At 47.1% G+C, this 26,518-nt stretch overlaps 1 protein-coding gene across 6 annotated transcripts in view; it reads right to left on the bottom strand.

The window, feature by feature from the left end:
• Positions 1-26,518, bottom strand: part of DPP4 (dipeptidyl peptidase 4) — a 554,733-nt gene that overhangs the window by 78,336 nt on the left and 449,879 nt on the right. For all 6 annotated transcript variants that reach the window (XM_085645431.1, XM_085645429.1, XM_085645433.1 and 3 more), the window contains 4 exons: positions 25,871-25,940; positions 23,920-24,114; positions 22,490-22,544; positions 7,633-7,732 (listed from right to left, as the gene is read on the bottom strand). In XM_085645431.1, the coding sequence (XP_085501557.1) occupies positions 7,633-7,732; positions 22,490-22,544; positions 23,920-24,114; positions 25,871-25,940 (420 nt within the window). The remainder of the gene's footprint in view (positions 1-7,632; positions 7,733-22,489; positions 22,545-23,919; positions 24,115-25,870; positions 25,941-26,518) is intronic.

Genomic DNA, 26,518 nt, shown 5'->3' with positions numbered 1-26,518 from the left:
TGCCCAAAGGCATGAATGCTTGCTTTACAAATCGAGATGTTGCAGTCCACATTTAACAATCACTCCATTAATCACTGCTCCTCAAGTAAAACTTTCTACATTTTCAAAATCCATCACTTACAGATACAGAGACAATGAGTCATACATTAGTAAATCATTGTACAGAAAATGTTACATAAGTCAGAGGAGACTACAAGGTGTAGGATTCCCATGTCATCCATACTGGTAGGCACTTTTTACGAGAGGTTGGTCTAGAGAAGCACAAACACAGGATTCAGAACATAACACAGTGGTTATGGTTGACTTTAATATAAAGAAAATAATTGATTTCTATCCAAACAAACCTTTTTAAGCAACATCTGGATAGAAAGACTGATAAAAAAAGAACTTTCTAAACTGTACCTTTCAGCTTGCATGCCGCTTTTGGATGGCAGTTCATAGCTCACTGTGATAGATTACAAATGTTACTTATGAATTGCACAGTAACAACAGAATATCTATGACAAAAGCAGTAACCCACTTAACTATCCAAATTATATATTGTGCTTTGATATGCACGGTACACATTCTTTGCAGCAGGCATATTAAACCTCGGCGCTCAATCAATCAATCAAACAGTACTTGTAAAGCATGGCTAATCACCCATGAGGGTATCCAGGTGCTGAGTTGCTGGGCTTAGTCGAAAAGCTATGCCTTGAGTTTCTTCCTAAAGTCTGTCAGCGAGGGTGATGTTCAGAGGTGGAGGGTGATCCAGGACTTGGCAGCAAGGTGGGAGAAGGATCAGCCTCAGCAGTGGCGAAGACAGATGTGCGGAGTCTGCAAAAGCGAGGGAGGTGGAGCCAAGGTTTCTGGATGGTTGGTGGAAGTTTGGTCAGTAGTTTATGTAAGCTGGCCTTTGGCCATGGAGGGCTTGTAGGCGTGTGTCAGTAGTTTGAATTGGCATCTTTTGTGGATGGGGAGCCAGAGGAAGTTCATGAGGTATTGGGTGATGTGAGTCCATTTGGAGAGGTTAAGGATCAATCTGGCCACTGAATTCTGTATCACTTGAAGCCTTCCCATGAGTTCGGTGGTGGTTTCTGCCTAGGGTGTGTTACCATAGTCCAGACGGCTAATCAGGACTTGGTTGACTGGTTTTCTTGTGTTTATGGGGATGCATGTGAAGAGTGTGGAAGCAGGCAGAGGAAACTGTGCTGATCTGTTGTTTCAAGATGAGTTTGCTGTCTAGGATGATGCAGCGGTTGCGATCATGGTCTTTGGTGTGAGGGTGGATCTTGTGCTCTTCGAGCCACAAGGTGTCATTCCAGAGGTAGGCATGGGTGCCAAAGATCAGTACTTCGGTCTTGTCTGTGTTGACCTTCAGACAGCTGTCCTTTATCCAGGCTGCAACATTATTAATGCAGTTGTGGAAGTGGGTTTGGTGGTGGTGGGGTCTGCTGAGAGGAAAATTATGAGTTGGGTGTCGTCAATGTATGATATGATGCTGATATCATAGGTTCTGACGATGTCGGCTAGAGGCATCATGTATGTGTTGAAAAGGGGGGGCTGAAGGATGAGTTTTGAGAGATGCCACAAATGATGCTCGTGGGTTCCGAGGTGAAGGGGGAGGTGTATTCTCTGCGTGCGACCCGTGAGGAACGATCTGGTGCAGTGCTTCTATCCAGGTGAGTTTGGGGCTTATGGCAATCTCCAGTACTTTGGCGGGAAACAGGAGCCGCAAGATGGGGCGGTAGTTTTGGACTTCACTGGCCTCTGCAGAGAGTTTCTTGAGGAGAGATCTGATCTCTGTGTGTTTCCATGCGTCGAGGAAGGTGGCTGTGGTGATAGATGCATTTAGGATGTTCGTGAGTTGGTGACTGATCTCGTTGCTTCCTTGTTTGAAGAGGCAGTGGGGGCATGGGTCTGTGAGTGTTCTAGAGTGGATGGAGTTCATGATGGTTGTGGTGTGTGTTGTGGTGAACAGTTGCATGCAGTGAGATGTTGGTTTCCATTGGAGTGAGGAGGCTGAGGAGGTCAGTGGGTTGGGGCTTGAAGATCCTGTGGATGGTGGGTATCTTGTTGTGGAAGTGATTTACTAGAGAGTCACAGAGTTCCTGTGATGGAGGGATCATGTTCTCAGTGGCTGTTGGGTAGGAGAACTCTCTGATAATGGTGAAGTGTTCCTTGGTGAGGTTGGCGCTAGATTAATGTGGTCTGCAAGGGTATCCTTTTTCTGTGTCTTTGAGTCATTGGTAGTATCTGCTGACGGATGACTTTAAAAGTGGTTCAGTCTGTATTGCCTCTGCTGCTGTGCCATCTTCTCTCCAGTTGTTCACAGCTGCTTTTCATTGTCGGGCGCGCCGATTGTGCGCCGAAGGCGCGCCAAAGGTAAGCCCGTCTGCGCCCGTCCGCGACCGGACCGCGCCCAGCGCCAGGACCCCTGGCCAACGAAGATCCCGACCGACCCGCCTGACGTACTCCGCCGCCACCCTCACCGCACTCAACACCGGCCGACTCCCAGAATGCCATCAAGCCACTCCACGACGTACCCACGGACCTTTCAGCTGCCACGCCTGCAAGTTCACCTGCATCCGGACCAGCCTCGCACCAGCACCCACCAAGTCGAACACCAGCAGCACCCACCTCAAGTGCATCCTGCTCAACACCCGCTCCATCCACAGACACGCCATCGAACTCTGGAACCTTCTAGACGCCACAGCCCCTGACGTCGCCTTCCTCACGGAGACCTGGATGAACGCCTCTTCAGCTCCCGACATCGCCATCGCTATCCCAGAGGGCTACAAGGTCGTCCGGAGGGACCGAAACGCCAACCAGATGGGAGGAGGCATCGCCATCATCCACAGGAACACCATCCGTCTCACGACCAGCACCGACAACACCCTGACCAGCGCCGAACACCTGCATTTCCAGATCCACACCAACCCGAACACCACCCTCAGAGGCACCCTGATCTACCGACCCCCTGGACCACGCACACAATTCAGCGAGGACATCGCCGACTTCGTCAGCCCGCATGCCCTCCCCTCCGCCGACTACATCCTCCTGGGAGACCTCAACTTCCAACTGGAGAACAACAACGACCGCAACACCAGCACCCTGCTCGACAACCTCGCCAACCTGGGACTCAAGCAACTGGTGTCCACCCCCACCCACCTCGCCGGACACACACTCGACGCAGTCTTCTCATCCAGCACAGACATAGACTTCAGCCACGCCACAGAGCTTCAATGGACGGACCACAGCTGCGTCCACTTCACCTTCAAGAGAACGACGACCCACCAACACCAGCAACAGGCAGCCCGCAGAAGCTGGAACAAGATCACAGCAGACCAGCTCGCCACCTCCCTGAACCAGCACCCTCCTGCCAGCTCAGCGAACCCCAGCCAAGCCGCCGACAACCTCACGAAGTGGATCAGCAACTGCGCGGACGAACTCGCCCCACTGAGGACCCCGCCTAGCAGACCCGGCAGCAATAAGGCCCCATGGTTCACCGACGAACTCAAGAGCTCCAAGAAGAACTGCCGAGCCCTCGAGAAAGTCTGGAGAAGGGAACCGACACCAGACAACAGGACCTCCTTCAAACTTGCCACCCGGAAACACCACCAGCTGATCCGCGCCGCCAAGAAAACAGCATTCAAAGACCGGTTGGACAACAACGCACACAACTGCAAGGAACTCTTCAACATCGTGAAAGAGCTTTCCAACCCCAGCGCAGGAAACAACGACATCACCCCATCGCAAGACCTCTGCAACTCCCTCGCTTCATACTTCCACAACAAGATCGCGGACATACATAACAGCTTCAACAACCAACCAACGCACACCATGACCGAACAACCACCCCCCACCACCACCCTCCACGCCTGGACCCCGATCAGCACCGAAGACACCATCCGCACGATGAACTCCATCCACTCCGGATCACCGACCGACCCCTGCCCTCACCACGTCTTCAACAAGGCCGACGCTGTCATCGCACCCCACCTGCGAGACATCATCAACACTTCCTTCGACACCACCATCTTCCCTGAGAGCTGGAAGCACGCCGAACTCAGCGCCCTACTAAAGAAACCTACAGCGGACCCCACCGACCTCAAGAATTACCGCCCCATCTCGCTCCTCCCGTTTCCAGCCAAAGTCATCGAGAAGACCGTCAACAAGCAGATGGCCGCCTTCCTCGAGACAAACGGATCCCTCGACCCCTCACAGTCCGGCTTCCGAGCCAATCACAGCACCGAGACCGCCCTCATCGCCGCCACCGATGACATCCGAGCCCTGATGGACAATGGAGAAACAGCGGCCCTCATCCTCCTAGACCTCTCTGCGGCATTCGACACGGTCTGCCACCGCACCCTAGTACGGCGCCTCAGCAACATCGGAATCCAGGACAAGGCGCTGGACTGGATCATCTCCTTCCTCGACGGAAGAACACAGAGATTCCGCCTACCACCGTACAAGTCAGAGGCCTCCGAAGTCACCTGCGGCGTCCCTCAAGGATCATCTCTGAGCCCCACCCTCTTCAACGTCTACATGAGCCCCCTCGCGGCCATCGTACGCAAACACAACCTCAGCATAATCTCCTACGCCGACGACACCCAACTGATCCTCTCCCTGACCAACGACCCCGCCGCCGCCAGATCCAACCTGCACGAAGGGATGAAAGAGGTAGCCGAGTGGATGACGACCAGCCGCCTGAAACTGAACTCGGACAAGACGGAGGTCCTCATCCTGGGCTCCTCACCCTCCGCCTGGGACGACTCCTGGTGGCCTCCCGCCCTGGGCACCGCACCCAAACCGACAGACCATGCACGCAACCTGGGCTTCCTCCTGGACTCCTCCCTCTCCATGACCAGGCAAGTCAACAACGTCTCCTCGGCGTGCTTCAACATCCTACGCATGCTACGGAAGATCTTCTGGTGGATCCCCACCGAGACCAGGAAGACCGTCACCCAGGCCCTCGTCACCAGCCGACTGGACTACGGCAACGCCCTCTACGCCGGTACCACCGCCAAGCTCCAGAAGAGACTCCAGCGGATCCAGAACGCCTCAGCCAGACTCATCCTCGACATCCCACGAACCAGCCACATCTCCGGACATCTGAGAGACCTTCACTGGCTCCCCGTCAACAAAAGAATCACCTTCCGCCTCCTCACCCACGCACACATAGCCCTACACGACCAAGGCCCGAGCTACCTCAACAGCCGAGTCAACTTCCACGCTCCCAAACGCCACCTCCGATCAGCCAACCACGCCCTCGCCGCCGTCCCCCGCATCCGAAGAGCGACTACAGGAGGAAGGTCCTTCTCCTACCTGGCCGCCAAGACCTGGAACTCCCTCCCGACCGACCTGCGCCTGACCCAAGACCACCTCTCCTTCAGGAAGAAGCTGAAGACCTGGCTGTTCGAGCAGTAGCGGCACCCCCCCTCCCCCCCCCCCCCAGCGCCTTGAGACCCTACGGGTATGTAGCGCGCTTTACAAGTGTCACTGATTGATTGATTGTGCTGAATCTGTTGTGTACCTGCTGGCCTGTTCTGTGGCTCTGCGGTGTTTGGCTGGTTTGATGGATGCAACGTGGTCAGCGGAGTTGGTGATCCATGTGTTGAAAATGTTGACTACCTGTTCCAGGTTGGTTGCGGCATAGGGCTGGGTGATGCTGAGTGCATCTGTCCATTGGGTCTAAGTCACTTTGCTCCAGCTGTGAAAGGAGGTGCTGGGAGGATTGTGGTGGTGTGAAGTGCTCCTTTGATGGTGAAGTAGACAATGGAGTGGTTGGTCCAGGTGAATTTCATGGTATGGCTGCGCTACCTTAGATAAGTGAAAACTGCCACCAGACAAAATTCCCATCTCACTCCAGCAGGTACATTAACAAAATCATCAGGGTTAACTTGACACTTTTATTGTTGCCCAAAACTGCTGAATATACAAGGAACTTTACAGTGCTTTTAAAACTGTTGCACTGCTACAAAACTGGCCCCTCTAACAAAACCTGCCCCCAACCCTTACAGCCTTCCGGGGAAATGCCTATCCATTGCCTGATACCCGGTATAGCCATTCCGGCCTTGACGGTGTTCAAAACAGACACGGTCTTGTTGGCCAGTCCACCAGGACTTACTGACCAACAAGCGCATGCAGTGACTACACAAATGCAGTGTTAAACATAAAAAATGGCAATTAATGTGTTACTCACATTGCCTAAACGATGGCTAGACCACTAGAAGGGTTGAACCTGAAATGTGTGCTCCTTAACAATCATTTCTGAAATTTTGCAGGGCATTTGAAAACCTTGTGATAGCTCCCAAACTACAGATAACGTTATCTTACTCTAATTGTTGCTTCTGTTAGAGGTTTGCCCAGGGTCCGCAGCTCACAGGAGTCACAAAGACCGGCACTACCACAAGGGGAGTCGGAGAGTTGAGACTATAATCGAGTCGATGTGATGACTCAATCAGTCTCACTATCACATGACCTCACCTGCCCCTCGGCCTGACTCAGTCAGAGAGTAACAATTAAGTTAAGCAAGTCACTCACGGCCCAATTCCGAACTTGCGTTGCTTCAAGCCGGTCACTCTAGAGTCTTGACAGCGCAGCAGGCATGAGTCTGACTCGACTCCAAGGCTGCGTCAGTGCAGCGTTTACTGCAGTGTGGGGGGCTGATCAATAATGTGTACCAGAGCTGTCATGAATGGTAGCGTTTTCGCATGCTACCAGATTGAGGGTTGGTAGTCCCAAACACAGTGGTAAACATACTGCACCAGGCACCAAGTCCTCAGCTAGGGTAGGGTGCAGCAGGTGTGTGCTTACACTTACACACACGTTCTGTTAGCTGCAGCATGTGTAGTTAGTCACTTTCCAATTATGCCCAGCTATGCTGCACGTGCTCCCAACTCAGTCGCTCTGCTTCCTGGCCCAGGCCCGCAGCAGATCAATCAAGGACTGCACTGGCTGGCCTGGCCCAGGTCGCCATAGCGATGAGTGAGAAGAGTTATTTCTCCCACCCAGGCTCAGCTTGCCAGCCACCATGATGTCTCTTTTATGCCACCAGAGTGCTTGGCAAGGATGACAAACAGCCAGGGGTCACAAGGAAGGTGGCAGGGGTCATAATGGGTGCCTTATGGGTCGTGGTTGCGACACCTAGGGACCCCAAATTTACCTCCATTCCTCTTTGCTGTGCCATTTATCAGTACTGGACTAGAATTCATAGTACAGGAGATTCTATCATAGACATATAGGGTCTCATTACCATCACCCTGTTAATTCTAAAGATTTATTGTGGACATGGTATTTCCCTTCCAGATATTTGAACTGTCCCAATCCAGTGAAATCTCCAGGAGGAAAGCATGAGGAAAACAGGAATTATCAGGGGAATTGGAAGCAAAATTGCTGATTCTCTAGGTCAACCCTAATTTTTCAGGGGAACTAAATAGTCCCAATTTTAATCAACCAGTACCCCAGGTATTGGTAATGTCTGGGGAGGGAGTCCAAGTAAACGGAGGATAGAAGAGGGGCCATAGTTAAAAAATATGTTATGCTTATGTAATGTGTTGCTAAACTATGTGGTAGTGTTTTGTAGCATTTCTTTTTAATCGGCCAATTATCTAAGCAATATTTTAATTGTAAGAATTTGAATACATTTACCATAATACTGCCAGCGGGACACCGGTGCTACAGCAATTCCACACTTGAATAATCCACTATTACTTCCGAGCACCATTGATGACACATAGCCCCCATAGGACTGCAGAAAACAAACCATGTAATTTATAAGGACTAAGAAGAAACATGGTTTACTAACATGACAGGAGGAATTTTTTAATATAGACTTACATTGTCATCATCAATTACTCTCTGAACACTTTAAGGTATAATATAACAGTTAGTACAATATAAATTAAAACAGTGGAAATCAGTTTCTCCATGTGACACTGAATGAAAGTTCACATGTGAACACATAGAAAAATTATCTTTTTCAATAAAAACTAATAGCTCTTCAATTTAATGAAACATAATGATCAGTTATTCACCAAAATGCTTATTACACTTCTTTAGTTATACATGGCTACAAAATAAATCACAATATATAAACATAAATATGAAGCCTGAAATACCTTTCACTATAACTTCTAAACATGAAAAAATAGCAATAGCAAAAACCAAACACGCTGATCTGTGGAGAGTAATATGTTACATTATCACCATTGTTGAAGTATGTGTTGGGAGGGAGTGTGAAAGGCATGACCTGACTCCTAAAGGCTTCACCTCTCATTAGTCATGATCCCTCCAGACTCTCAACAAGATAATGAATAGCATATTACTCTCAGAATATAATTTTAGCAAGTCACCTTTTTCTGAGTCGACCCATCCTTATTTTTTACCATATTTGGACTTTAATTCACCTATTTTTATTACTGTACATTCTGGATGTGCCATTCAGAGTCACAGTACATGTGCTCAGTCCTTAAATCTTTACTTGTAAATTGGCTTTATGCAATTGATTTACTTAACTTTCCCGTAAGGTCATAGTACCATGGTAATGGCATAGGAAATGCGACAGAGATAAGGGAGTTAAATTTAATAGGTCAGTTGCAGTGTGTGTTTACAAAATTCACATATATCACTAAAGTGTATGTCTCCATACAAAACCATTGTGGTCTGGTTAGGGTGCAGTTTTAAAACACTTCATTAACAGGTGGCAAGGAAATGTACTTTGAAATATGGGAAACCTATTTTTATATCAAGTTTATGGCACTGCTAAGTATGCCTTATAAATGAATGTCGGAAAGTGCCTATTTTGACATGGTTAGTCCCCACTTTTTGCCAGATGTCTGATGTGATTTAGAACTGTAAATACACTTTGTCCCTGCTAATCAGGTCCACAGTGCCAGATCTCTCTCCCAAAACCTGTACCATGATTGGCACAACTTCAGTTACCCCTGTAAGTCCCTAGTAAAGGGTACCCCTGGTACCTAAGGCATGGGTAATGAAGAGGGTCCTCTGGGGCTTCAGCACTGGTTGTACTGGTAATGAAGAGGGTCCTCTGGGGTTTCATGACTGGTTGTACCCCTCGCCAAATCTATGCATGCTGCCATTGCAGGCTGCATGTCTTGGTGCTGAGAAATTCCAAGAGTCAACATGGCACACAGCCATGTGTTCCATGCCCCCATACACTGCATAGATATAGGTAAGTCACCCTACTGCAGGCCTTTGGCCCTAAGGCAGGGTGTACTATATCCTATGTGTGGACATATCAGCATGAGCAAACATGCCCTACAATGTCCAGTATATTCTGAGATGTTGTAAGTGCACAGGGATTTCTAAGGTGTTTGGTACCAAACATCTTGTCTTAATAAATCCTCCCGATACCAGATGTATCAATAAATGCACACAGAAGACCCTTTTCGAGGGTGAAAGTTGAACTTTTGGGCCCAGGGGACCCTCTAGGACAGATCTGTGCCAGGGGCAGAAAACCTGTCCTACCTTTAGGGTAGCTGCACCCTCTGGTGACAACTTCCTGTGGGAAGAGATACTACTCTAACCCTGATAGGAGGTTTTCCCACCTCCCCAAGAAGGTGGAATCTCAGGAGAGGCCTGCCCCAACCTAGGGGTGGTGTAGGCTAAGTGGAGACACTCCTAATCTAACAATTTGTTTTATTTACTCATGTGGTCACTAATTGAAAAAGTGGTTCCAACAAATGCAAAGTCTTTTATCCCACTGCTGAACCACCAATGCAGGAAACTAGCACTCTGTACCGTGTACTAAAAAAGAAGTACACCATTTAGAGAGTTCAGGGAATCCCCACTAGGTATGCAGAGGTATAACTATATAATACTAACTCTCTATCAGAGGGTAGTGCAAAGTATTTGCTGTACTCACAGAGGCAATAAACGAGATACACACTCAAGAATAAATACAAGAGCAATTTGTAAAAATTACATTGAATTTTATATAATTTTTAAGACCAAGAACACAGTTGTAAGGTAATTACTTTCGCCGATACGATTTTGCAAAGTTCAATAAATATATCAATTCTTTGCGCAATTACGCTCTATAGGAAACAATGGGGAAGAAGCTGAAAAACGCAAAGAAATTCAGGCAATGCTTTCACGAAGTTTGCCTTCTCGTTTGAGGTTGATTTCAGGTCCAGGTCTTAAGTATTGGCAGGAGAAGTTCAGGAGTATCCCGGATCAGCTGGGACTGAGGTCTTTTAGGCTGGTGCTCAAAGACCAAGGGGGCCACTTGAAAATGCACTGCACTGAGGTACTTACAGGTAAGCCCAGTGGGTCGACCTAGAGGGAGGAGGTCATAAGGGCCTGGGGATGGTGGAAGCAGGGCTGGTTGGCCAGTGCTGGGGGCCGCTGGGTGCGGGTGCAGAGGGAAGAGGTCAGCTGGGCGTTGTGCGTCCTAAGGTCCTTGAGGTCAGGAGCAGGCAACTTGGAGAGGCGATCTTGGGCTAGCTGGGCCACTTAGGAAGTGGATCTCAGATGTCTCGACGTCCTTCAATGGGTGCTTACTTCTGGTGCTTTGGGAGTCTGGAGAGGACTCTTCCTCTAGGTGTGTGCCATTGTGGGTCTGGTACCCTGAGTATTGGTATGCCACAGCTCCAGTAGGTTCTGGTGTGCCCAAACTTGGTGAGGAGACACAGCCGACCCTCAAGAGCTGTTGTACCTTCTCTTGCTATGGTACTATATTGAGGTTGTCAGGGAGCAGCAAGTCGACAAACCAGACTTCACGGGATTGGTTCCTGTGATGTGCAGGGGAGTGACACCTTCGCTCCAAAGGAGCTTCTCAGTGATTTCTTGAAGGCTGGTACTCCAGGGTTCTTGGAGTCCTCTCAGGAGTCAGAAGGGCATAGCAGCAGCAATTGTCGAGTCTAGGGAGCAGCTGGAAGGGTTTAGTGCCTTTTTCTTCTGCAGCAGGACTTTAGTTTTTGTGCAGTGGGTCTTCTTTGTCCTAGGCTTCTCTTGTCAGTCGAATCTGGTGTGTGGGTCTCGGTGTGCCACCTAAATACTGCTGCTGCCGCACAGGAAGGAGGTGATGTCAGTGGTTCCCACAGGACCTATTGGGAGGAGGGAATCCTTTACACTGAGGCCAGAGACCCAAAATCTGGTGCCAAAGTGGTAATACCTCAAGCGTTTGAAGAATTCCTCCAAACCTTGGCCCATTACATCCCCATACCTGGACACCTTGGGCAGACCAAAACTTGGGGTCGGCTAGTCAGCCACTTCTACTTGACAGGGATGCACCAGAAGGTGAAGGAGTTTTGCAACTCCTGGCCCACCTGTAAAGCCATTGGCAAGACAGGTGGGCACCCAAAGGCCCTCTGAATTCCACTTCCAATGGTTGGGATTCCCTTTGAGAGGGTAGTAATTGACATTGTAGGTTCCCTTGGCCCTCCTACACCAGGTGGTGGTGGATCTTGCCACCAGGTATCCTGAGGCTATTCCTGTTAGGACTACCACTGCCCCTGCGGTGGCACGGGCCCTCATTGCTGTCATTATCAGAGTGGATTTCCCTAAGAATGTGGTATCAGATAGAGGTGCAAACTTCATGTCTGGATAATTAAAACACATGTGGAATGAGAGTGGAGTGACCTACAGGTTCACTGCCCCAAACCATCCGCAGTGTAATGCCTTGTTAAAAGATTCAACAAGACCATAAAAGGTGTGATTGGTGGACTCCCTGAAAAAGTCAGGAGGAGATGGACTGTCCTTCTGCCATGCCTGCTTTTTGCCTACAGGGAAGTGCCCCAGAGGGGAAAGGTTTTCTACCCATTTAAACGTTTGTTTAGTTATCCTGTTAGGGGACCATTGTGCCTTGTGAAGGAGGGATGCGAGAAGCCTCTCATTGAACCTAAACAGGACATAGTGGACTATGTACTTGGCCTCCACTCCAAGATGGGTGAATACATGGAAAAACGGAAACCTAAATCTTGAGGCGAGCCAAGAGCTACAGAAACAATGATATGACCAAAAGGCTGCTATGGTGGGGTTACAACCAGGCTTTGGAGCCTGTGCCTCCAAGGGCCGTCCAAGATAAGTGTAAGAGTAGGTTCTACCCTGTCCTAAAAAGAGGGAGGGGAGGTCACCTATCTGGTGGACCTTGGCTCTTGCAGTAACCCCAAGAGGGTCTTCCATGTAAACTGCCTTAAACCCTAATATGACAGGGCGGATATGACCATGCTCATGGCTACAGAGGAGGAAGAGAAGTAGAGAGTACCCCCCCCTGACCTCCTATCCAGCGTCCCAAAAGATAGGTAATTGTAAAGAGTGGTTTGTCAGACACTTTCACTGCCCAGCAGCAGACTAATTGCAGGCAAGTCCTAAATCAGTTTGGTGAACTCTTTTCTTTGACTGTTGGTCAGACTAGATGGTGTACCCATGATGGCGACAGTGGTTAAAGCCTACCTGACAAAAAAAAAAAAAATCTACAGGCAGTCTGATCATGTGACAGTGCGCATCAAAATTTAAGTAAGCAAGATGCTAGAATTGGGAGCCATAGAGCCATCTAGAAGCCCCAGGGCCAGCCCAGTGGTATTAGTCCCCATAGCTCATACTAAGGGTGCTAAGAAAGAAATGAGGTTCTGTGTGGGCTATAGGGGCCTCAATGCTGTGACCAAAACTGATGCACACCCAATACCAAGGGCAGATGAATTAATTGACAGGTTGGGAGTAGCCAAGTATCTGAGTACTTTTAGTCTCGCATCTGGGTACTGGTAGATAGGTCTGACTACAGGAGCAAAAGTGGATCTGCATTTTGAACCCCAGATGGGCATTATCACTTTTCAAAGGTTGGTGAACAAAGTTCTTGCTGGCTTGGAATTCTATAGTGCAGCTTATCTAGATGATATAGCAGTCTTTAGCTCCACTTGGCAGGATCACCTGATCTTCCTTGGGAAAGTATTGGAGGCTCTGAGAAGTGCAGGCCTCACTATCAAGGTAAGCAATTGCCAGATAGGGCAGGGAAAAGTTGTATAATTGGCCCACCTATTAGTGAAGGACACTTTCAACCCTTACAACCCAAGATCCAGACCATTCTGGACTGGATGGCTCCAACAACCCAGACTCATCTCTGGGCATTCCTTGGCTTGACTGGATACCACAGGAGGTTTGTGAAGGATGATAGCACCATTGTAACTCATCTCACAGAATTGACCTCCAAAACAATACCCACAAAGGTAAACTAGACAGTGAGCTGTCAAAAGGCTTTTGACACTCTGAAGGAAGCAATGTGCTCTGCACCTGTTCAGAAAGCTCCAAAATATGCCAATCAATTCATTGTGCAGACTTATGCCTCTGAACATGAGATAGGAGTGCTACCATCCCAAATAAAAGACCAAGGTCAAAACCAGCCTGTGGCTTTCATCAGTAGAAGTCTACTCCTCAGGGAACAGCGTTAGAGTGCCATTGAGAGCAAGGCCTTTGCTGTTGTCTGGTTCCTAAAGAATCTGAGGCCACACCTGTTCGGCTCTTACTTCATTGTTCAAACCGGCCACAGGCCTCTCAGACGGTTAATGAAGATGAAAAATGAGAACCCCAAACTGGTAAGGTTGTCCATAACTCTACAGGGAATGAACTTTGAAGTGGAACACAGACCTGGGACTGCCCCTTCCAATGCAGATGGACATTTCAGGTTCTTCCACTTAGATATGAAGACTGTCTAGGGGAGGTTAGTTTCATCTTCTTTCGATTGTGGTGGGCCAAGTAGAAGAGTACCTCTTTTGACAAGGTGAGCGCCCAATTTTTGCCTGATGTCTGATGTGATTTCTATCGGTAAGTCCACTGGGTCCCTGCTAATCAGGTCCACAGTACCAGATGCTTTTCCCAAAACCTGTACCACGATTGCCACACCTTCAGTTACCCATGTAGGTCCCTAGTTAGGGGTAACCCTGATACCTAGGGTAAAGGTACTGAAAAGGATCCTGTAGGACAGCAGCACTGGTTGTGCTACATCAGAGACCCCTCACCAAGGCTAACCACTTTGCCATTGAAGGCTGCATGTCTTGGTGCAGAGAAATCCAAAGAATTGCCATGCCCCCCAGACACTGCACAATATAAGTCACTCCTACTGCAGTCCTTTAGCCTTAAGGCTAAAGGCCTATGTATGGGCATATCATCATGAGCAGATATACCCCCTACAATGCCCTGTCTATTCTGAGATATTGTAAGTGTACTGGGAAGCCTTGAAGAGTACATGAGCTGGATACTTGTCAACATGAGTTTAACAGATCCATGATGGCTTCACTGGTTCTAAGATGTTTGGTACCAAACATCTCACCTTAATAAATCCAACCTGATGCGAGTAATAGATTTATCAATAAATTCACACAAGAGACCCTTTTAGAGCACTGGTGTGGTTCTTGACTTGTTTTCGCCAGCCTGCTACTACCAAGTTTCTGACTTCGTGAGGTGAGAGTCGGCACTATCAGATGACAGCGACAAAACCTGCTCTAGGCGGAGGTGCTTCACACCTCCTCGAAGACAGGATGGCCTTCCTGGGAGGGAAGCTTCAAAGGTGTTGTCACCTTTGAAACGCAACTCAGGAACCTCCAGATAGTGGGAGAAGTCAAGCCCCCTTTCCTGCTCCACTTTTGGTGGGATGAAAGGTGGGAAAATTAGGGAGATTAGGAGGAAGATCCCCACTTAGCCTACACCACCCCTAGGGTGGCGCAGGTGATGTGAACCCCTCTCCTGAAATTCCAACAACTTGAAATGGTGGAAAAACCTCCATTAAGGGCTAGGGTAGTGCCACAAGTGGGTGTAGACAGCCTAAAAGTAGCTAGCCCATTGCTACAACCTATCCCCCCTTGTAACACCCCTAAATTCAGTATTAAGGTAGTGCCCTGAGACCTGAACATCAGATTCGATGGACAAGAGAAGACCAAGACAAAAAAGACCTGCTGCACGAGAACTGAATCCCTGCTGCAGAAGAAAAAGGCACCAAACCCTGTCTGCTGCTCCCAGGACTTGAAGATCAGTGCTGCTGTGTTGTCCTGAAATGTGAGAGGACTCCAAGAACCCCAGAGCACCTCCAAACATCAAGAAATCACAGAAAACTCCCGTACAGTGAAGGTACCACTCCCTTGCAAAATGCAGGCACCAATTCCGTGAAGACCGGTTTGTCGACTTGCTGCTCCACGACAGCCTTGATGCAGCACCTAAGCAGGAGAAGGTACAACAACTCTGGGGGATCAGATCTGTCTCCCCACCACTTTTGGAGACTCCAGGACCTACAGGAGCCACAGCGTACCAAAACCCGGGGCAAGGACCCCTAACAGCAAACACCAAAGCTCCAGAAGCAAGGGATGTTGAGATACCTGAGACCCACTTCCTGAGTGGCCCAGCTGTCTTGAGATTGCCTCTCCATGTTGACTACTCCCGTACACGAGGATCTCAAAATGCATGACACCCAGCTGAACTGTTCATTCTGCACCCAGCCCCACCTGCCCAAGCATGGACCAACCAGCCCTGATCCTGTGGTGCCTATGTCCTTGTGGTCTCTAAGGAGACCCAAAGAGCTTACCTGTAAGTCCCTCTGTGCAGTGCATTTTCAAGCGGCTCCCTTCGTCTTTGTGCACCAGCTTCGATGACCTTAGCACTCTGCTCCCGCCCAATCCAGGACACGCCTGAACTTATGCTGCTAGAACTTTGGACCTGGTCACAACATCAACCTAAAACTAGAATTTGAACTTCGTGAAAGCATTGCCTGAATATCTATGGCAGGTTTCTGCTTTTTCCCCATTGTTTCCTATAGTGTGTAACTGCACATAGAAGTGATATATTTATCAAACTTTGCAAAATCGTATCTCTGAAAGTAATTACCTTAGAACTGTGTTCTTGGTCTTCAAAATGATATTAAAAATTATACAAATTGGTCTCAGATTTATTCTTGAGTGTCTGTCTCATTTATTGCCTCAATGATTACAACAAATGCTTAGCATTATCTACCTAAACCTCTGCATACCCACTGGCGATACTCCAGACTCTCTACATAGAGTACTTCATTTTAGTACACTATACAGAGAGACAGTTTCCTTCAATGATCACCCCCATTTTTTTAGAATGATGATGCTGATTTTATTGACTCTGTGCAATGGGCCTCTGCTAACCGGGCCCCAGTGCATGTGCTTTAACACCGCAAACATGTTAAGATTGACTGTAAACCCGATTTAAATATTTAGCTCACCTAAAAGTCCCTCATTTATGGTACAGAGTGTACCCAGGCCTATAAATTAAAAGTTGCTAGTGGACTGCAGCACATATTGAGCCACCACTAAATTGACAATGCAAAACATGACTAAAGGCCTGCCACTAGTAAATTGGCCATGTAGGTTTAAACTGCAAATTGAATCTGTCAAAATAATTCCCTTTGACATGCATCAACCTTTCTTTTACATTTTAAAAAGTCACCCATCAGTAGGCCATGAATGCCCCTAAGGCAGGGTGCATGATAATTAAAAGTAGGACATGTAAACATTTTAAGTTGGACATGTCCTTACAGTGACAATGCCCTGAAAGCTATATTCACTATAGCACGGTTTACTGTTACCCGAGGAAATGAATGGGATGCATTATTCAAGTCAATAACATTACCTCTACCTAGGAACCAGATAAAAAGTTAATTGTTAGACTTTTTTCAAATATGTTTCGCAAATTCAATTCATTCAATTTGTAACAAATATTTTGGAAAAGATACTTTTAAACCGTCACATTTAACCTGCCTAAAGCCTCTAGAAATCAATTTGCCTGAGCTTCTAACTTTCACCCACGAGATGAATAGCTCCTTGATGTGTGAATTGATGTGTGAATTGGCGAATTCCTTGTATGTGGGAAAAAGACTGGCCTTTCCTTGACAGGATGGCCTGGAGGCTGTGCCCAGCCCTTGCTTATCTTCAAAGGATACCTACCCTGTCTCTGACAAATGTAGTTTACGCCTTCATCGCTTTTTTCCCACTAGCCAGGCAAGCACAAATTCCAGTGGGAGTGGAGTAGCACCCAGAACAGAGGAGGGTTGCTCTTTTTCCTGGTCACACTTCAAGGGTGGGCACAGGAGCTCCGCACAAGGGAAGGAATATTCTTCTATGTTGGATTTAGGTAGAGAGAGGCACCGTGGGACTTTTTGTAGTAGGGCACACAGGAACTGCTGCAAAATTGAGTAAATTTATTACTGGAAATGTTTTCCCTTTTGGTCAGGGAGGGGTCAGGAGCCACCTCTACCCACAGGCTAGGGCCATTCATAATTTGGGACTCTTGGGCACCCTCTTCAGAATACTACTGGAACTGCAGAAGACAGAAGAAGACTGCTGTTGTGGCCTGTGGGTAGATCCCTAAGGGCTGGACCTGCACCCAATTGTATTCAGGTCAGAGAAGAGGGTTCCAAGGGTAGCTGGTTGACATATGGCCATGCTACAGGTACACAAAAGCCCAGATGACAAGGCTCAACTGGACCTGCCCTGGACCCTGCTGGTGACTTCTGTTAGAAAGAGTCGTGACCCCTTCATCCTGTTCCTATGGTCCTGGAACACTTGCCTGGTGTCACAGTGAACTCATCCAGCCTAACCCTAAAGGCTGGGACTTAGAAACCTTTATAAGACTTCTTGCCTGGAGACAGAAGACCAGGACCAAAATGCCAAGCTCATCCATTGAAAATGCATCGCCGGACTTTACCGTAGCTCCTGTTCCATTCTTCTCCATAGCTTTATATCTGATTCAATGGGCTTGACATCGAACTGCATCCAATGACGTTGAACCCTCTTTGACTACAGCCTGCACCCTTGCACCACGCAGGAGATCTTACTTCCAGAAAAGAGTCTGAGGGCCTCATGTAGGTAAATAAATTTTACCGGTTCTTAAATACCGAGCCGTACCGAATCGGTAAATTAGAATCGGTAAGTTATATGTAGGTAAAAATTCGGTAACAGTTACCGATTCGGTAACATTCGGTAAATACGAATCGGAATTCACCGATTCGGTAAATACCGAGGTGATAATTACCGAATCGGAAAATACCGAGGTGGTATCTACCGATTCGGAAAATACCGAGGTGGTATCTACCGAATCAGAAAATACCGAATCGGTATGTACGGATTCGGTAAATAACATCACATGACTTGACGAAACAGCTAATCCTGTGCAACGACAGCCCACCCAACCAGGAACTGCCCACACCCAGGCAGGTGTACACAATTAGCCGACGTGGCCACACCCAGGCAGGTGTACATAATTAGCCGACCCTGGAGAGGCTTGGAGTGCAGAGGAGAGGCAGGGAGCAGTTGCATGTGCGAGCGGGAAACGAACAGCATGTCCAGCCAGAGAACACAGAAAGACGGAGGGGAAAGGAGGAGGTAGCTCAAATTCAGCCCCAAGGAACTCCAGGTGCTGGTGGAGGAGGTGGTGAAGCAGCACCAGAAGCTGTTTGGGAGGCAATCCCTGCAAGTGCCTGAGGCCGAAAAGCGCAACATATGGCTGGCCATCCAGGCGCAGGTCAATGCTGTGGGAGTGACCCACAGGGACATTGAGGTCCTCAAAAAGCGCTGGTATGACCTGAGGATTGTGACCAAGAGGAAGATGGGCGACATCCAGAAGGAGGCCAGCCAGACCGGAGGTGGAACCAACAGGGCACCTGCCCTCACCGAACTGGAGGAGCTGGTGGCGGCCACAATCGAGCAAGAGAGCGTCGTGGGTCTTGGGGACGCCGACAGCTCTGCCAGAGCCGCAACACACCAAGGTAAGACGAGAGCACAGCAATGTAGCCTCCCCTACCCCTATCCCACATCCCCCATTGTGAAACGAGAATCACACTGCAGTCCACACGTGTCAGTGCAGACAGGCAATGCATTCCGGGAGATGTAGTCAGGGCAACACTAACCATGACGTAAATGTCACAGGGCAACAAGGCATGTCACGCACTCGAGGCACAAGGAGACAGAGGACAGATTGGAATGTGAAATGATTTATTGTGACGCTTGCAATGCAGCCCTTCGGGGACACTGAGCCGATGTTGTTTTTCTGTCCACAGATGTGACATCATGCAGTACAGGGCATGCTGCAGGGGAGACGGCACACCGGCCACAAAAATCACCTCTAGCCAGCACGAGTTCAGACCAGGGAGCAGGCCCACTGGCAGCCGCACCACCAACACAGCCAGCCTCGCCGCACACAGAGCCAGCATCACCTCACCGAGAGCCAGCATCACCACAACCACAGCCAGCATCGCCACTCATGTTCGAATCACCGGCCACATCTCCGCTTGCAGGTGTGAGAATGAGGAGGCGTCCAGCAGCCAGGCTACGAGCCTTCGACACCTCGTCAGACGACAGCATGGGCCCAGAAGACCGCACCGGGCACCAGGAAGGGAGCCATCCCACTGTGCCCCACACCTCACAGGCAGCACAGACGGGAGCAAGAGGGCGCCGCAGGTCGCGTGTCCAGAGTCCACCAGCACCCACTGACGGCCATGGTGTCTTCTTGGGGCTCGAGGGCCAAATGTTGAAGCAACAGCGCCTGCAATCAAAGGCAGTTATGTCAGTCCAGAGGCACATGCGGGTGATGAAGACAAGCTTAGTCAACATGGACACAAACATTGGCGGCATGGCTGCGGGCATTCGGGACATGTCCCAGTCAATCCAGCAGTTGTGCAGCAAATTAGATGCTGACATCGAAGCACGGCGCCGGGAACGCCAGAGAAGGGACACTACCAGCAGGGCACTCAACCGTCTGGCAACTGCGACTTCCCTACTTTGCCGGCGCTCTGTGACGATGCAGGAGGGCCTAACACAGTGCTGCAGCGACCTGTCTCGGGGGATGGTGCAGGTGACAAGTGCACTAGGGGTGCTATTGACTAGTCAGGCGTCAACAACTGCTGCAGGGGATGCTGCGGAGAGCATCGACACCAGCAGCAGCATCACACCCCCCGTCCCCGAAGCACGCAGGAGCAGCAGGCGGCTTGGGGTTGGCTCTAGTGAGGATGCACAGGCCGTGCAATCCACCACTGCAGCGCGTATGCGCAAACATTGATGTGGCCCTGCTTAGCCACTTCCCATTGGGTGACGTAACCCTGGACATACTCCTTGTATAGATGGTATATTGCCAGATTGGCCTGTTCATGTGTTCATGGCGTGGTGCCACATTAAACTACGTCATGACTTCTCACAACTCGCTGTGTCCCCTCACTTACTCAGAAATAGTTGCATGTGATCTCTGCCCGTCTCTCTCTCCCATCGATTGCAGTTGGCACTCTAGCTGCGCTGCCCTCTGGCTGGCCTGACTCATCCTCGTTGTCCTCAAAATATGTTAGTTCCACATCTGTACCTTTTTTCGTGGCAAGGTTGTGCAGCATTGCACAAGTGGCAATAATCTTGCAGCAGGTGATGGGTTTGTACTGGCGTGCGCCTCCGCTCTTGTGGAGGCAGCGGAACCTGCTCTTCAGTAGTCCAAACGTGCGCTCCACCACATTGCGTGTTGTTTTGTGGGCCACGTTGTATCGTCTCTCACTCTGGGTTGCTGGGTGTAGGTAGGGAGTGAGGATGAATGAACGGCATGCATATGCACTGTCGCCTGGATGAGTAAAAGGGAACCATCAGTTACATGCCTCTATACACTCTGATTTGCAGGTTGCAAGGGGCGTCACTGTTACTTACCCAGCAGGTATCCCTCTCCGAATTCGCCGGCACTCAGTCGTGTGTAGATCCCACTATTCTGGAAGATGTAAGAGTCGTGGGTGCTCCCAGGAAACTTTGCAACAATATCTGTGATGATGTTCCCTGCATCACAGATCACCTGCACATTGATGGAGTGGGTGGACTTCCTGTTCCTGTAGATGTGCTCTGTATCAGCTGGTGGACAGATTGGGATGTGTGTACCATCAATACAGCCGATGACATGGGGGAACTGTGCCATGTGATAAAAGTCTGTTTTTGTTTTCTGCAGTGCAGCCTGTGTGTTTGGGAAGCTTATGTAGTGGTGCATTCTCTGCATCATGGCATCCAGGAACTTCCTGAAGAAACGGGACAGGCAACTCTGGGATACACCACCCACCGCAGCTATCACCACCTGATAACTGCCGGATGCCAGTAGATGTAGGCTGCAGAGCACCTGCACATGTGGTGGTATGGCGTGCGCCCTTCTTGTTGGCTGGTCCAGGAGTGGGTGCAGGTCCCTTATCAGGTCCATGATGGTTTCGGGGTGTAGCCTGTACCTCTCATGTATCTCTGCATCAGTCAGCTGTAATAGTGTGATGCGCTGTCTGTAGATTTGTTCCTCCCGTCGCCACACCCTCAGTCCTGCTGCCTGTAGACGTAGGCGCCTTGCAATGACGTACATGGCGGCCATGTTGTCCACGCTGTTGCATTTTGGGATTGCTTATGTGCATTGTTGATGGTTACCACCTGCTTTCAATCCGTGTTAATTACCGACTCTTATTTACCGATTTTCCTGGATTTCTTAATTACCGACTGCTCCTACATGTCATTTTAAATTTTTACCACTTCATATTTACCACTTCATATTTACCGATTCGTTAATTATGTATTCGGTAAATATGAATCGGTATTTTAGAATTCGGTAACTATGAATCGGTATTTACCGCCTCATATTTACCGAAAAGTGGTTTTTGGACTCCTACATCTCACTTGTCTGAATACCGGTCGGTAACGGCATATTTACCGAAAATCGGCCGTTACCGACCGGTATTTCGCTACCTACATGAGGCCCTGAGTCCCAAGGAACAGATCCTCACTGGGCGCGATGTTGAAGTGCATCCAATTGATGTTGGCGGCATCCTGGAGACAAACACTGGACTTTCCTGCTCTGAGCTTTTCCTGCCTTTGTTGCCAGCATCCCCAACACTTTGTTCTTTACCATCCCATCATCAGTGTGCCCATCGTCGGTTCCAGCCTGTAGCCTTGCCAGCTGAGGACTCTACCTTCTTGAAAATGTTCAGAGTCTAAAAGTAACTCTTTCGTCTTCTCCCAACCTGGTCTTTGTGTCTGGCCCGCGCTCCATCGTGGTTGGCCTCAAACCTTACCCTTTTCAAGGTCTAACATGACTAGTTGGTCGCCGTTGGTGCTTTGAGCTTTTTGGTGATATTTTTATTTAAACTTTAAAAATTAATTTCTATTTTTCCCCTTACTGGATTTATGACATTTTAGTATTATTTTGTTCATTAAAATATTCATTATATTTTTATAAATTGCAGTAAGAGTTTTATTGTGTTATGTTAGTTAAGACTGCCTTCTCTTTGCCATAGCTTCCAGGGGTTGAGCTCAGGTTTAAATTACCCCAACCTTTACTGGGCCTAACAAGAATAGTGCTATTATGACTTGTGGTGAACTACCAGTCATCCCAACTAATCCACTTTCTCACAGGAGGCAACTCATTAAATAGATATTCAAGGGGAAAGAAAGCACTGGAAAATGTAGAACTTACAATTAAACAGATAGAACTGGACAGGAAACCTAAAGTGTATTGATAAAACATTTTAAGTAGAATAGGAACTTACCCAGCCCCAAATGGCTACTCTTTTTTCATCAATGAAGCCCATGCTAATGAATTGCCTAAAGAAAGATTAACAACATTATTCATATTATGCAGAAAAATGAGAATGTATCTGTGGGCTGAAAAAACATTCTAAAAGTCTTTAACTTTGCATGTGTCTGAGTTTAATAAAGTTGCATACAACATTATCATATGTTTTAAAGCTGTAGTTTACATATACACAGAAATCAGCTACATTATATCTTAACGTATTTGGTGCATCCCTGAAAAAATTGTAACACAGCATGACATGAAATTACAAATTTAGTTTATCTCAAATTGATTTGTTGAGCACAACACATTCAACCCAGGTAGTCTAATTGCACTATATTTATTCCACCAATATCACTTGACTCTAAAGTGAAAAAACAAATATTCCTATTGCATTCATGTTACCGAACCCTGAGCATCCTACTTCAAGGCACTGTTTTGTCTTATCACTCAGAAAGCATAATTACTTTATCATAAACATCTTTACAATGTTAAGAATAGAATATTCTTCAAAGTGCTAATAACGACCCTAAGGACTTCATCTCATTTAGAGGAGGGTGGTAACAGGACCTCTGCCAAACAATTGCAGATGTTCTGACGTCTCACCCATGCCTTCCACTGTATTATCAGAGAATAGGGGAAAGCAGAGACCAAATATTGGAGCCACACCATTGAGAACACCCTATTGTCAGACCTGATGCTGGTGAAAATAGATAATTTTCTGTCCTGAATTATAATAAATCCACCTTGGTGGCATCACATGCTCAACCTGTCATCATGGGTTATTTCCCTCCAAAGGTACTCACACCACGTATGCTTGAGTCACTTTGGGGAAATATGTCTGCAACAACTGAAGATCTGTTCCCACCTGGCGATGTCCACTACAACAGAGATAAAGTGGCCGGCCTGACAATGTTTAAACGAGAATCATTACCTATAATCCATCAAATGATCTTGCTAAAATATCATATCACAGCCTGCATGCATGAGAAATAAAAACTACATTTAAATTTACAGAAGTAGAGCACGCAACACAGACCATCATATAGAATAACTGATTAGTTATTCTGTTTTCAAATGTACATTTTAACCCGTTGCATGCTTATGACGAGCTCAGCTCGTCATAAGTCACAGTGGAGTTGTGCTCATGACAAGCTGAGCTCGTCATAACAGCCGCGGCCCGCCCACGCGCGATTAATTCCCTGCCTGTGTGGGAGAATTAATCAGTGGGCGGGGTCTTGACGAGCTCAGCTCGTCATGGGCACAGCTCCGCTGTGAGTCACGATGAGCTGAGCTCGTCACAAGCACAGCGGCGCTGCGGCCCTCCCCCCGCACCGCGGGGGAATTACCCCCGCAGGGAAGGGGTTAAGGCATAGAAGATAGATATCAAAATGCTGCACTCACCTTACTGCTGAGATTTGATCCTCCACCTCTACTGTTCCAAGTTTTCGATAGAGTGTATGCATTATCCCATCCCCTTGATAGCCGCTTCCCCTTCCGTCAAAGCTTGCCACAATTATGTTTTCTGTGCTTGCAAGATATGTTGCCCAATTGATTCGGAAAACCTGATCCACTTTTTGACTGCAAGGGCCAGCATACCTAAAATAGATTTTCAATATGCTCATTACTTTGTTAATGTTGACTCTTAGTAAACATTTTGTATAATAACATGGGCTCTACATGCCCGTGCTGGACATACAAGGCTAATCCTGGGATCACAATCCTTTCCTAATGAATCATTCTCGTGTATCAGTGAAAGAGGCAGTACATTGGCAAATAAGGCAGTAGATTGGAAAATGATGGTTAGAAAAACCTGATCAAGGCTAACCTGAGAAAGCTGATCTTCGAATATGTTGGTGGCAGGTGAAAAAATAATAAACTACATGTGTGAACAAGGCTGTATTTACATGTGGAGCTGAATCTGGGCATATAATGTTGCTTCTGGTATATGATAGTGACATATGAATATATGAGCACATGGGAATAAATGTGACGATGTGCATAAGCATATGAGGAGGTACATTGAAAAGTCATGCGTCAGCAGGGCATGTTATGGCTGTAACTGAACAAAGAACCCATGAGGATCACCCCAGATTTATGAAGCTGGTCTTGGTATATGATGGTGGCAATATGAATATGAGATGTAATTGGGCAAATACGGCAGCATTTGTGTACGTGAGTTAATGCATGAAATACGAGGACTTACCAAATGTGTCTCTATATTGGCATAAAATGAGTGAAAGTTAACATATGATGGTTAAACCGAGAAATAGAGGCAGTGACTGTCCCAGATTAGAGGTACCAAAGTAAGTATACAGAGTAAACATAATCCTATACTTAGGGAAAAATTATTCATTTTTTTACAATCACATGCTATATTTAGGACAAAAAGAATATATTTACTGAAAATGAAAATCAGTAGTTGGAGTTCAAGTTAACACATTTTAAGAAAGTAAAAAGCAGATATACTAGAAAAGAACTAGTCGTAGTAAATGAAAATGAAATCCAAGGATGTGGGTATAAAATGAATATATTCCTAAAGTGGCATACTGATGATTGATTGAGGGCAAAATGAAGGAAAGGATAATACTTCCAGAAAATGTGTGCCTCAAAGAAAATACTCAATGATATTGGAAGACGACATTATTGCACTTTCAGAAAATCACAAGCTGATAATTAAAAACACATTTAGTTAATTTCCCAAAAATGAAAAACACTACATAAGGGCAAAAGAAAATATTTCCAAAAATAGACAAGTTGATATTCAGGAACATTATATTATTTATAAAAAACAAAAAGCTGCGCCTACACCGGTTGCAATTTGGGGCTGGAACTTATACAGTTTATGGATGACTTCAGGTTCCAGTTACCAGTGAATAATGTCCACTCAAATAGTGAGAAATACTTGTGATATGTCAGAATATGGTCAATGGAAATATCACCTGACTAAAATATGATGTCTTAAGTATAGTTTACAAAAACACCATCTTATTGGATGAAATTATATAATATTAATAATATTAATTCCAATGGTTCAATTTTTCTGTACATCAAAACAAGTGCAACACCTTACACACAAAGTGGACAGGGTTTGGTAAGCCAAGCAGACAATATATCTCCCACTGTGTTACTTTTATAAGTGCAAATAACTAAACTCAGTTTTCCCTGGTAAAAACATTTCAGAAACCTATTGAATAGCAAAAAAGACTACCGTCACTTTAAAAAATATATACATATTTATTTAAACTCAATTTTTCCAATGACCTCGGACTAGGTATTGCTTTACACCGCTTCTCCACCTTGTTTGTGGCATTTATTTTCAACGCACATGTCATTTTGAGTAGCTTTTACTTACACATCAATAAGCAGAGGGTACTTCTTTGATCTGTCAAAGTGAGGAGGGAGAATCATCTGGTACCACAAATCTAAATTAAAAAAAATAACAGCTGTAATCGAAGTCTATGTATACATTTTCTCTTACTGGACTTGAATGACCGCCATGTGCTGATGGCTTCAATCACAATAAAACTACGGATCCAAAGGAATCCCTATTCAAGTCCAACAAATCAAAAAAACTTGTATTTCCTCAGAAGACTTCATTTGTAAAAAAGGTATATCAATAAATAAGGAAATCTGTGTGGTAGTCGGCATTGTTATCTGAAAGTCTAATATGAAGTTCAGTGGTTATACTGAATAAGCAGCTACCTACATCATTAGCATGTGAAATCTCTTTATTGATGTCACAACTACACTTTCACAACTGCCTTCTTGCTTTCTCAAATTTCCTTGCTAATGCACAATTTGTCAACTCTTTTTTCAATTTTTCTTCTGCTATGCTTGATTGCCACAGGTCACTCTGTTGGAATTTTTAGGCTTCACCACTTTCAAATGTCACCCCCCTGCCACTGCTGGTATCTCTCATAGAATTATTCTGAAATTAAACAGGCATTATTGCAAGGGTAGCTGGTGAGCGTGGGCAAAGGGAAGCTGCTGTAGTGGAAGG

This window comes from Triturus cristatus, chromosome 3_1 (genome assembly GCF_964204655.1).
Source record: "Triturus cristatus chromosome 3_1, aTriCri1.1, whole genome shotgun sequence".
NCBI lineage: Eukaryota > Metazoa > Chordata > Amphibia > Caudata > Salamandridae > Triturus > Triturus cristatus.
The sequence above is the reverse complement of the archived record's forward strand: the minus strand, read 5'-3'. Positions and strand labels throughout refer to the sequence as shown.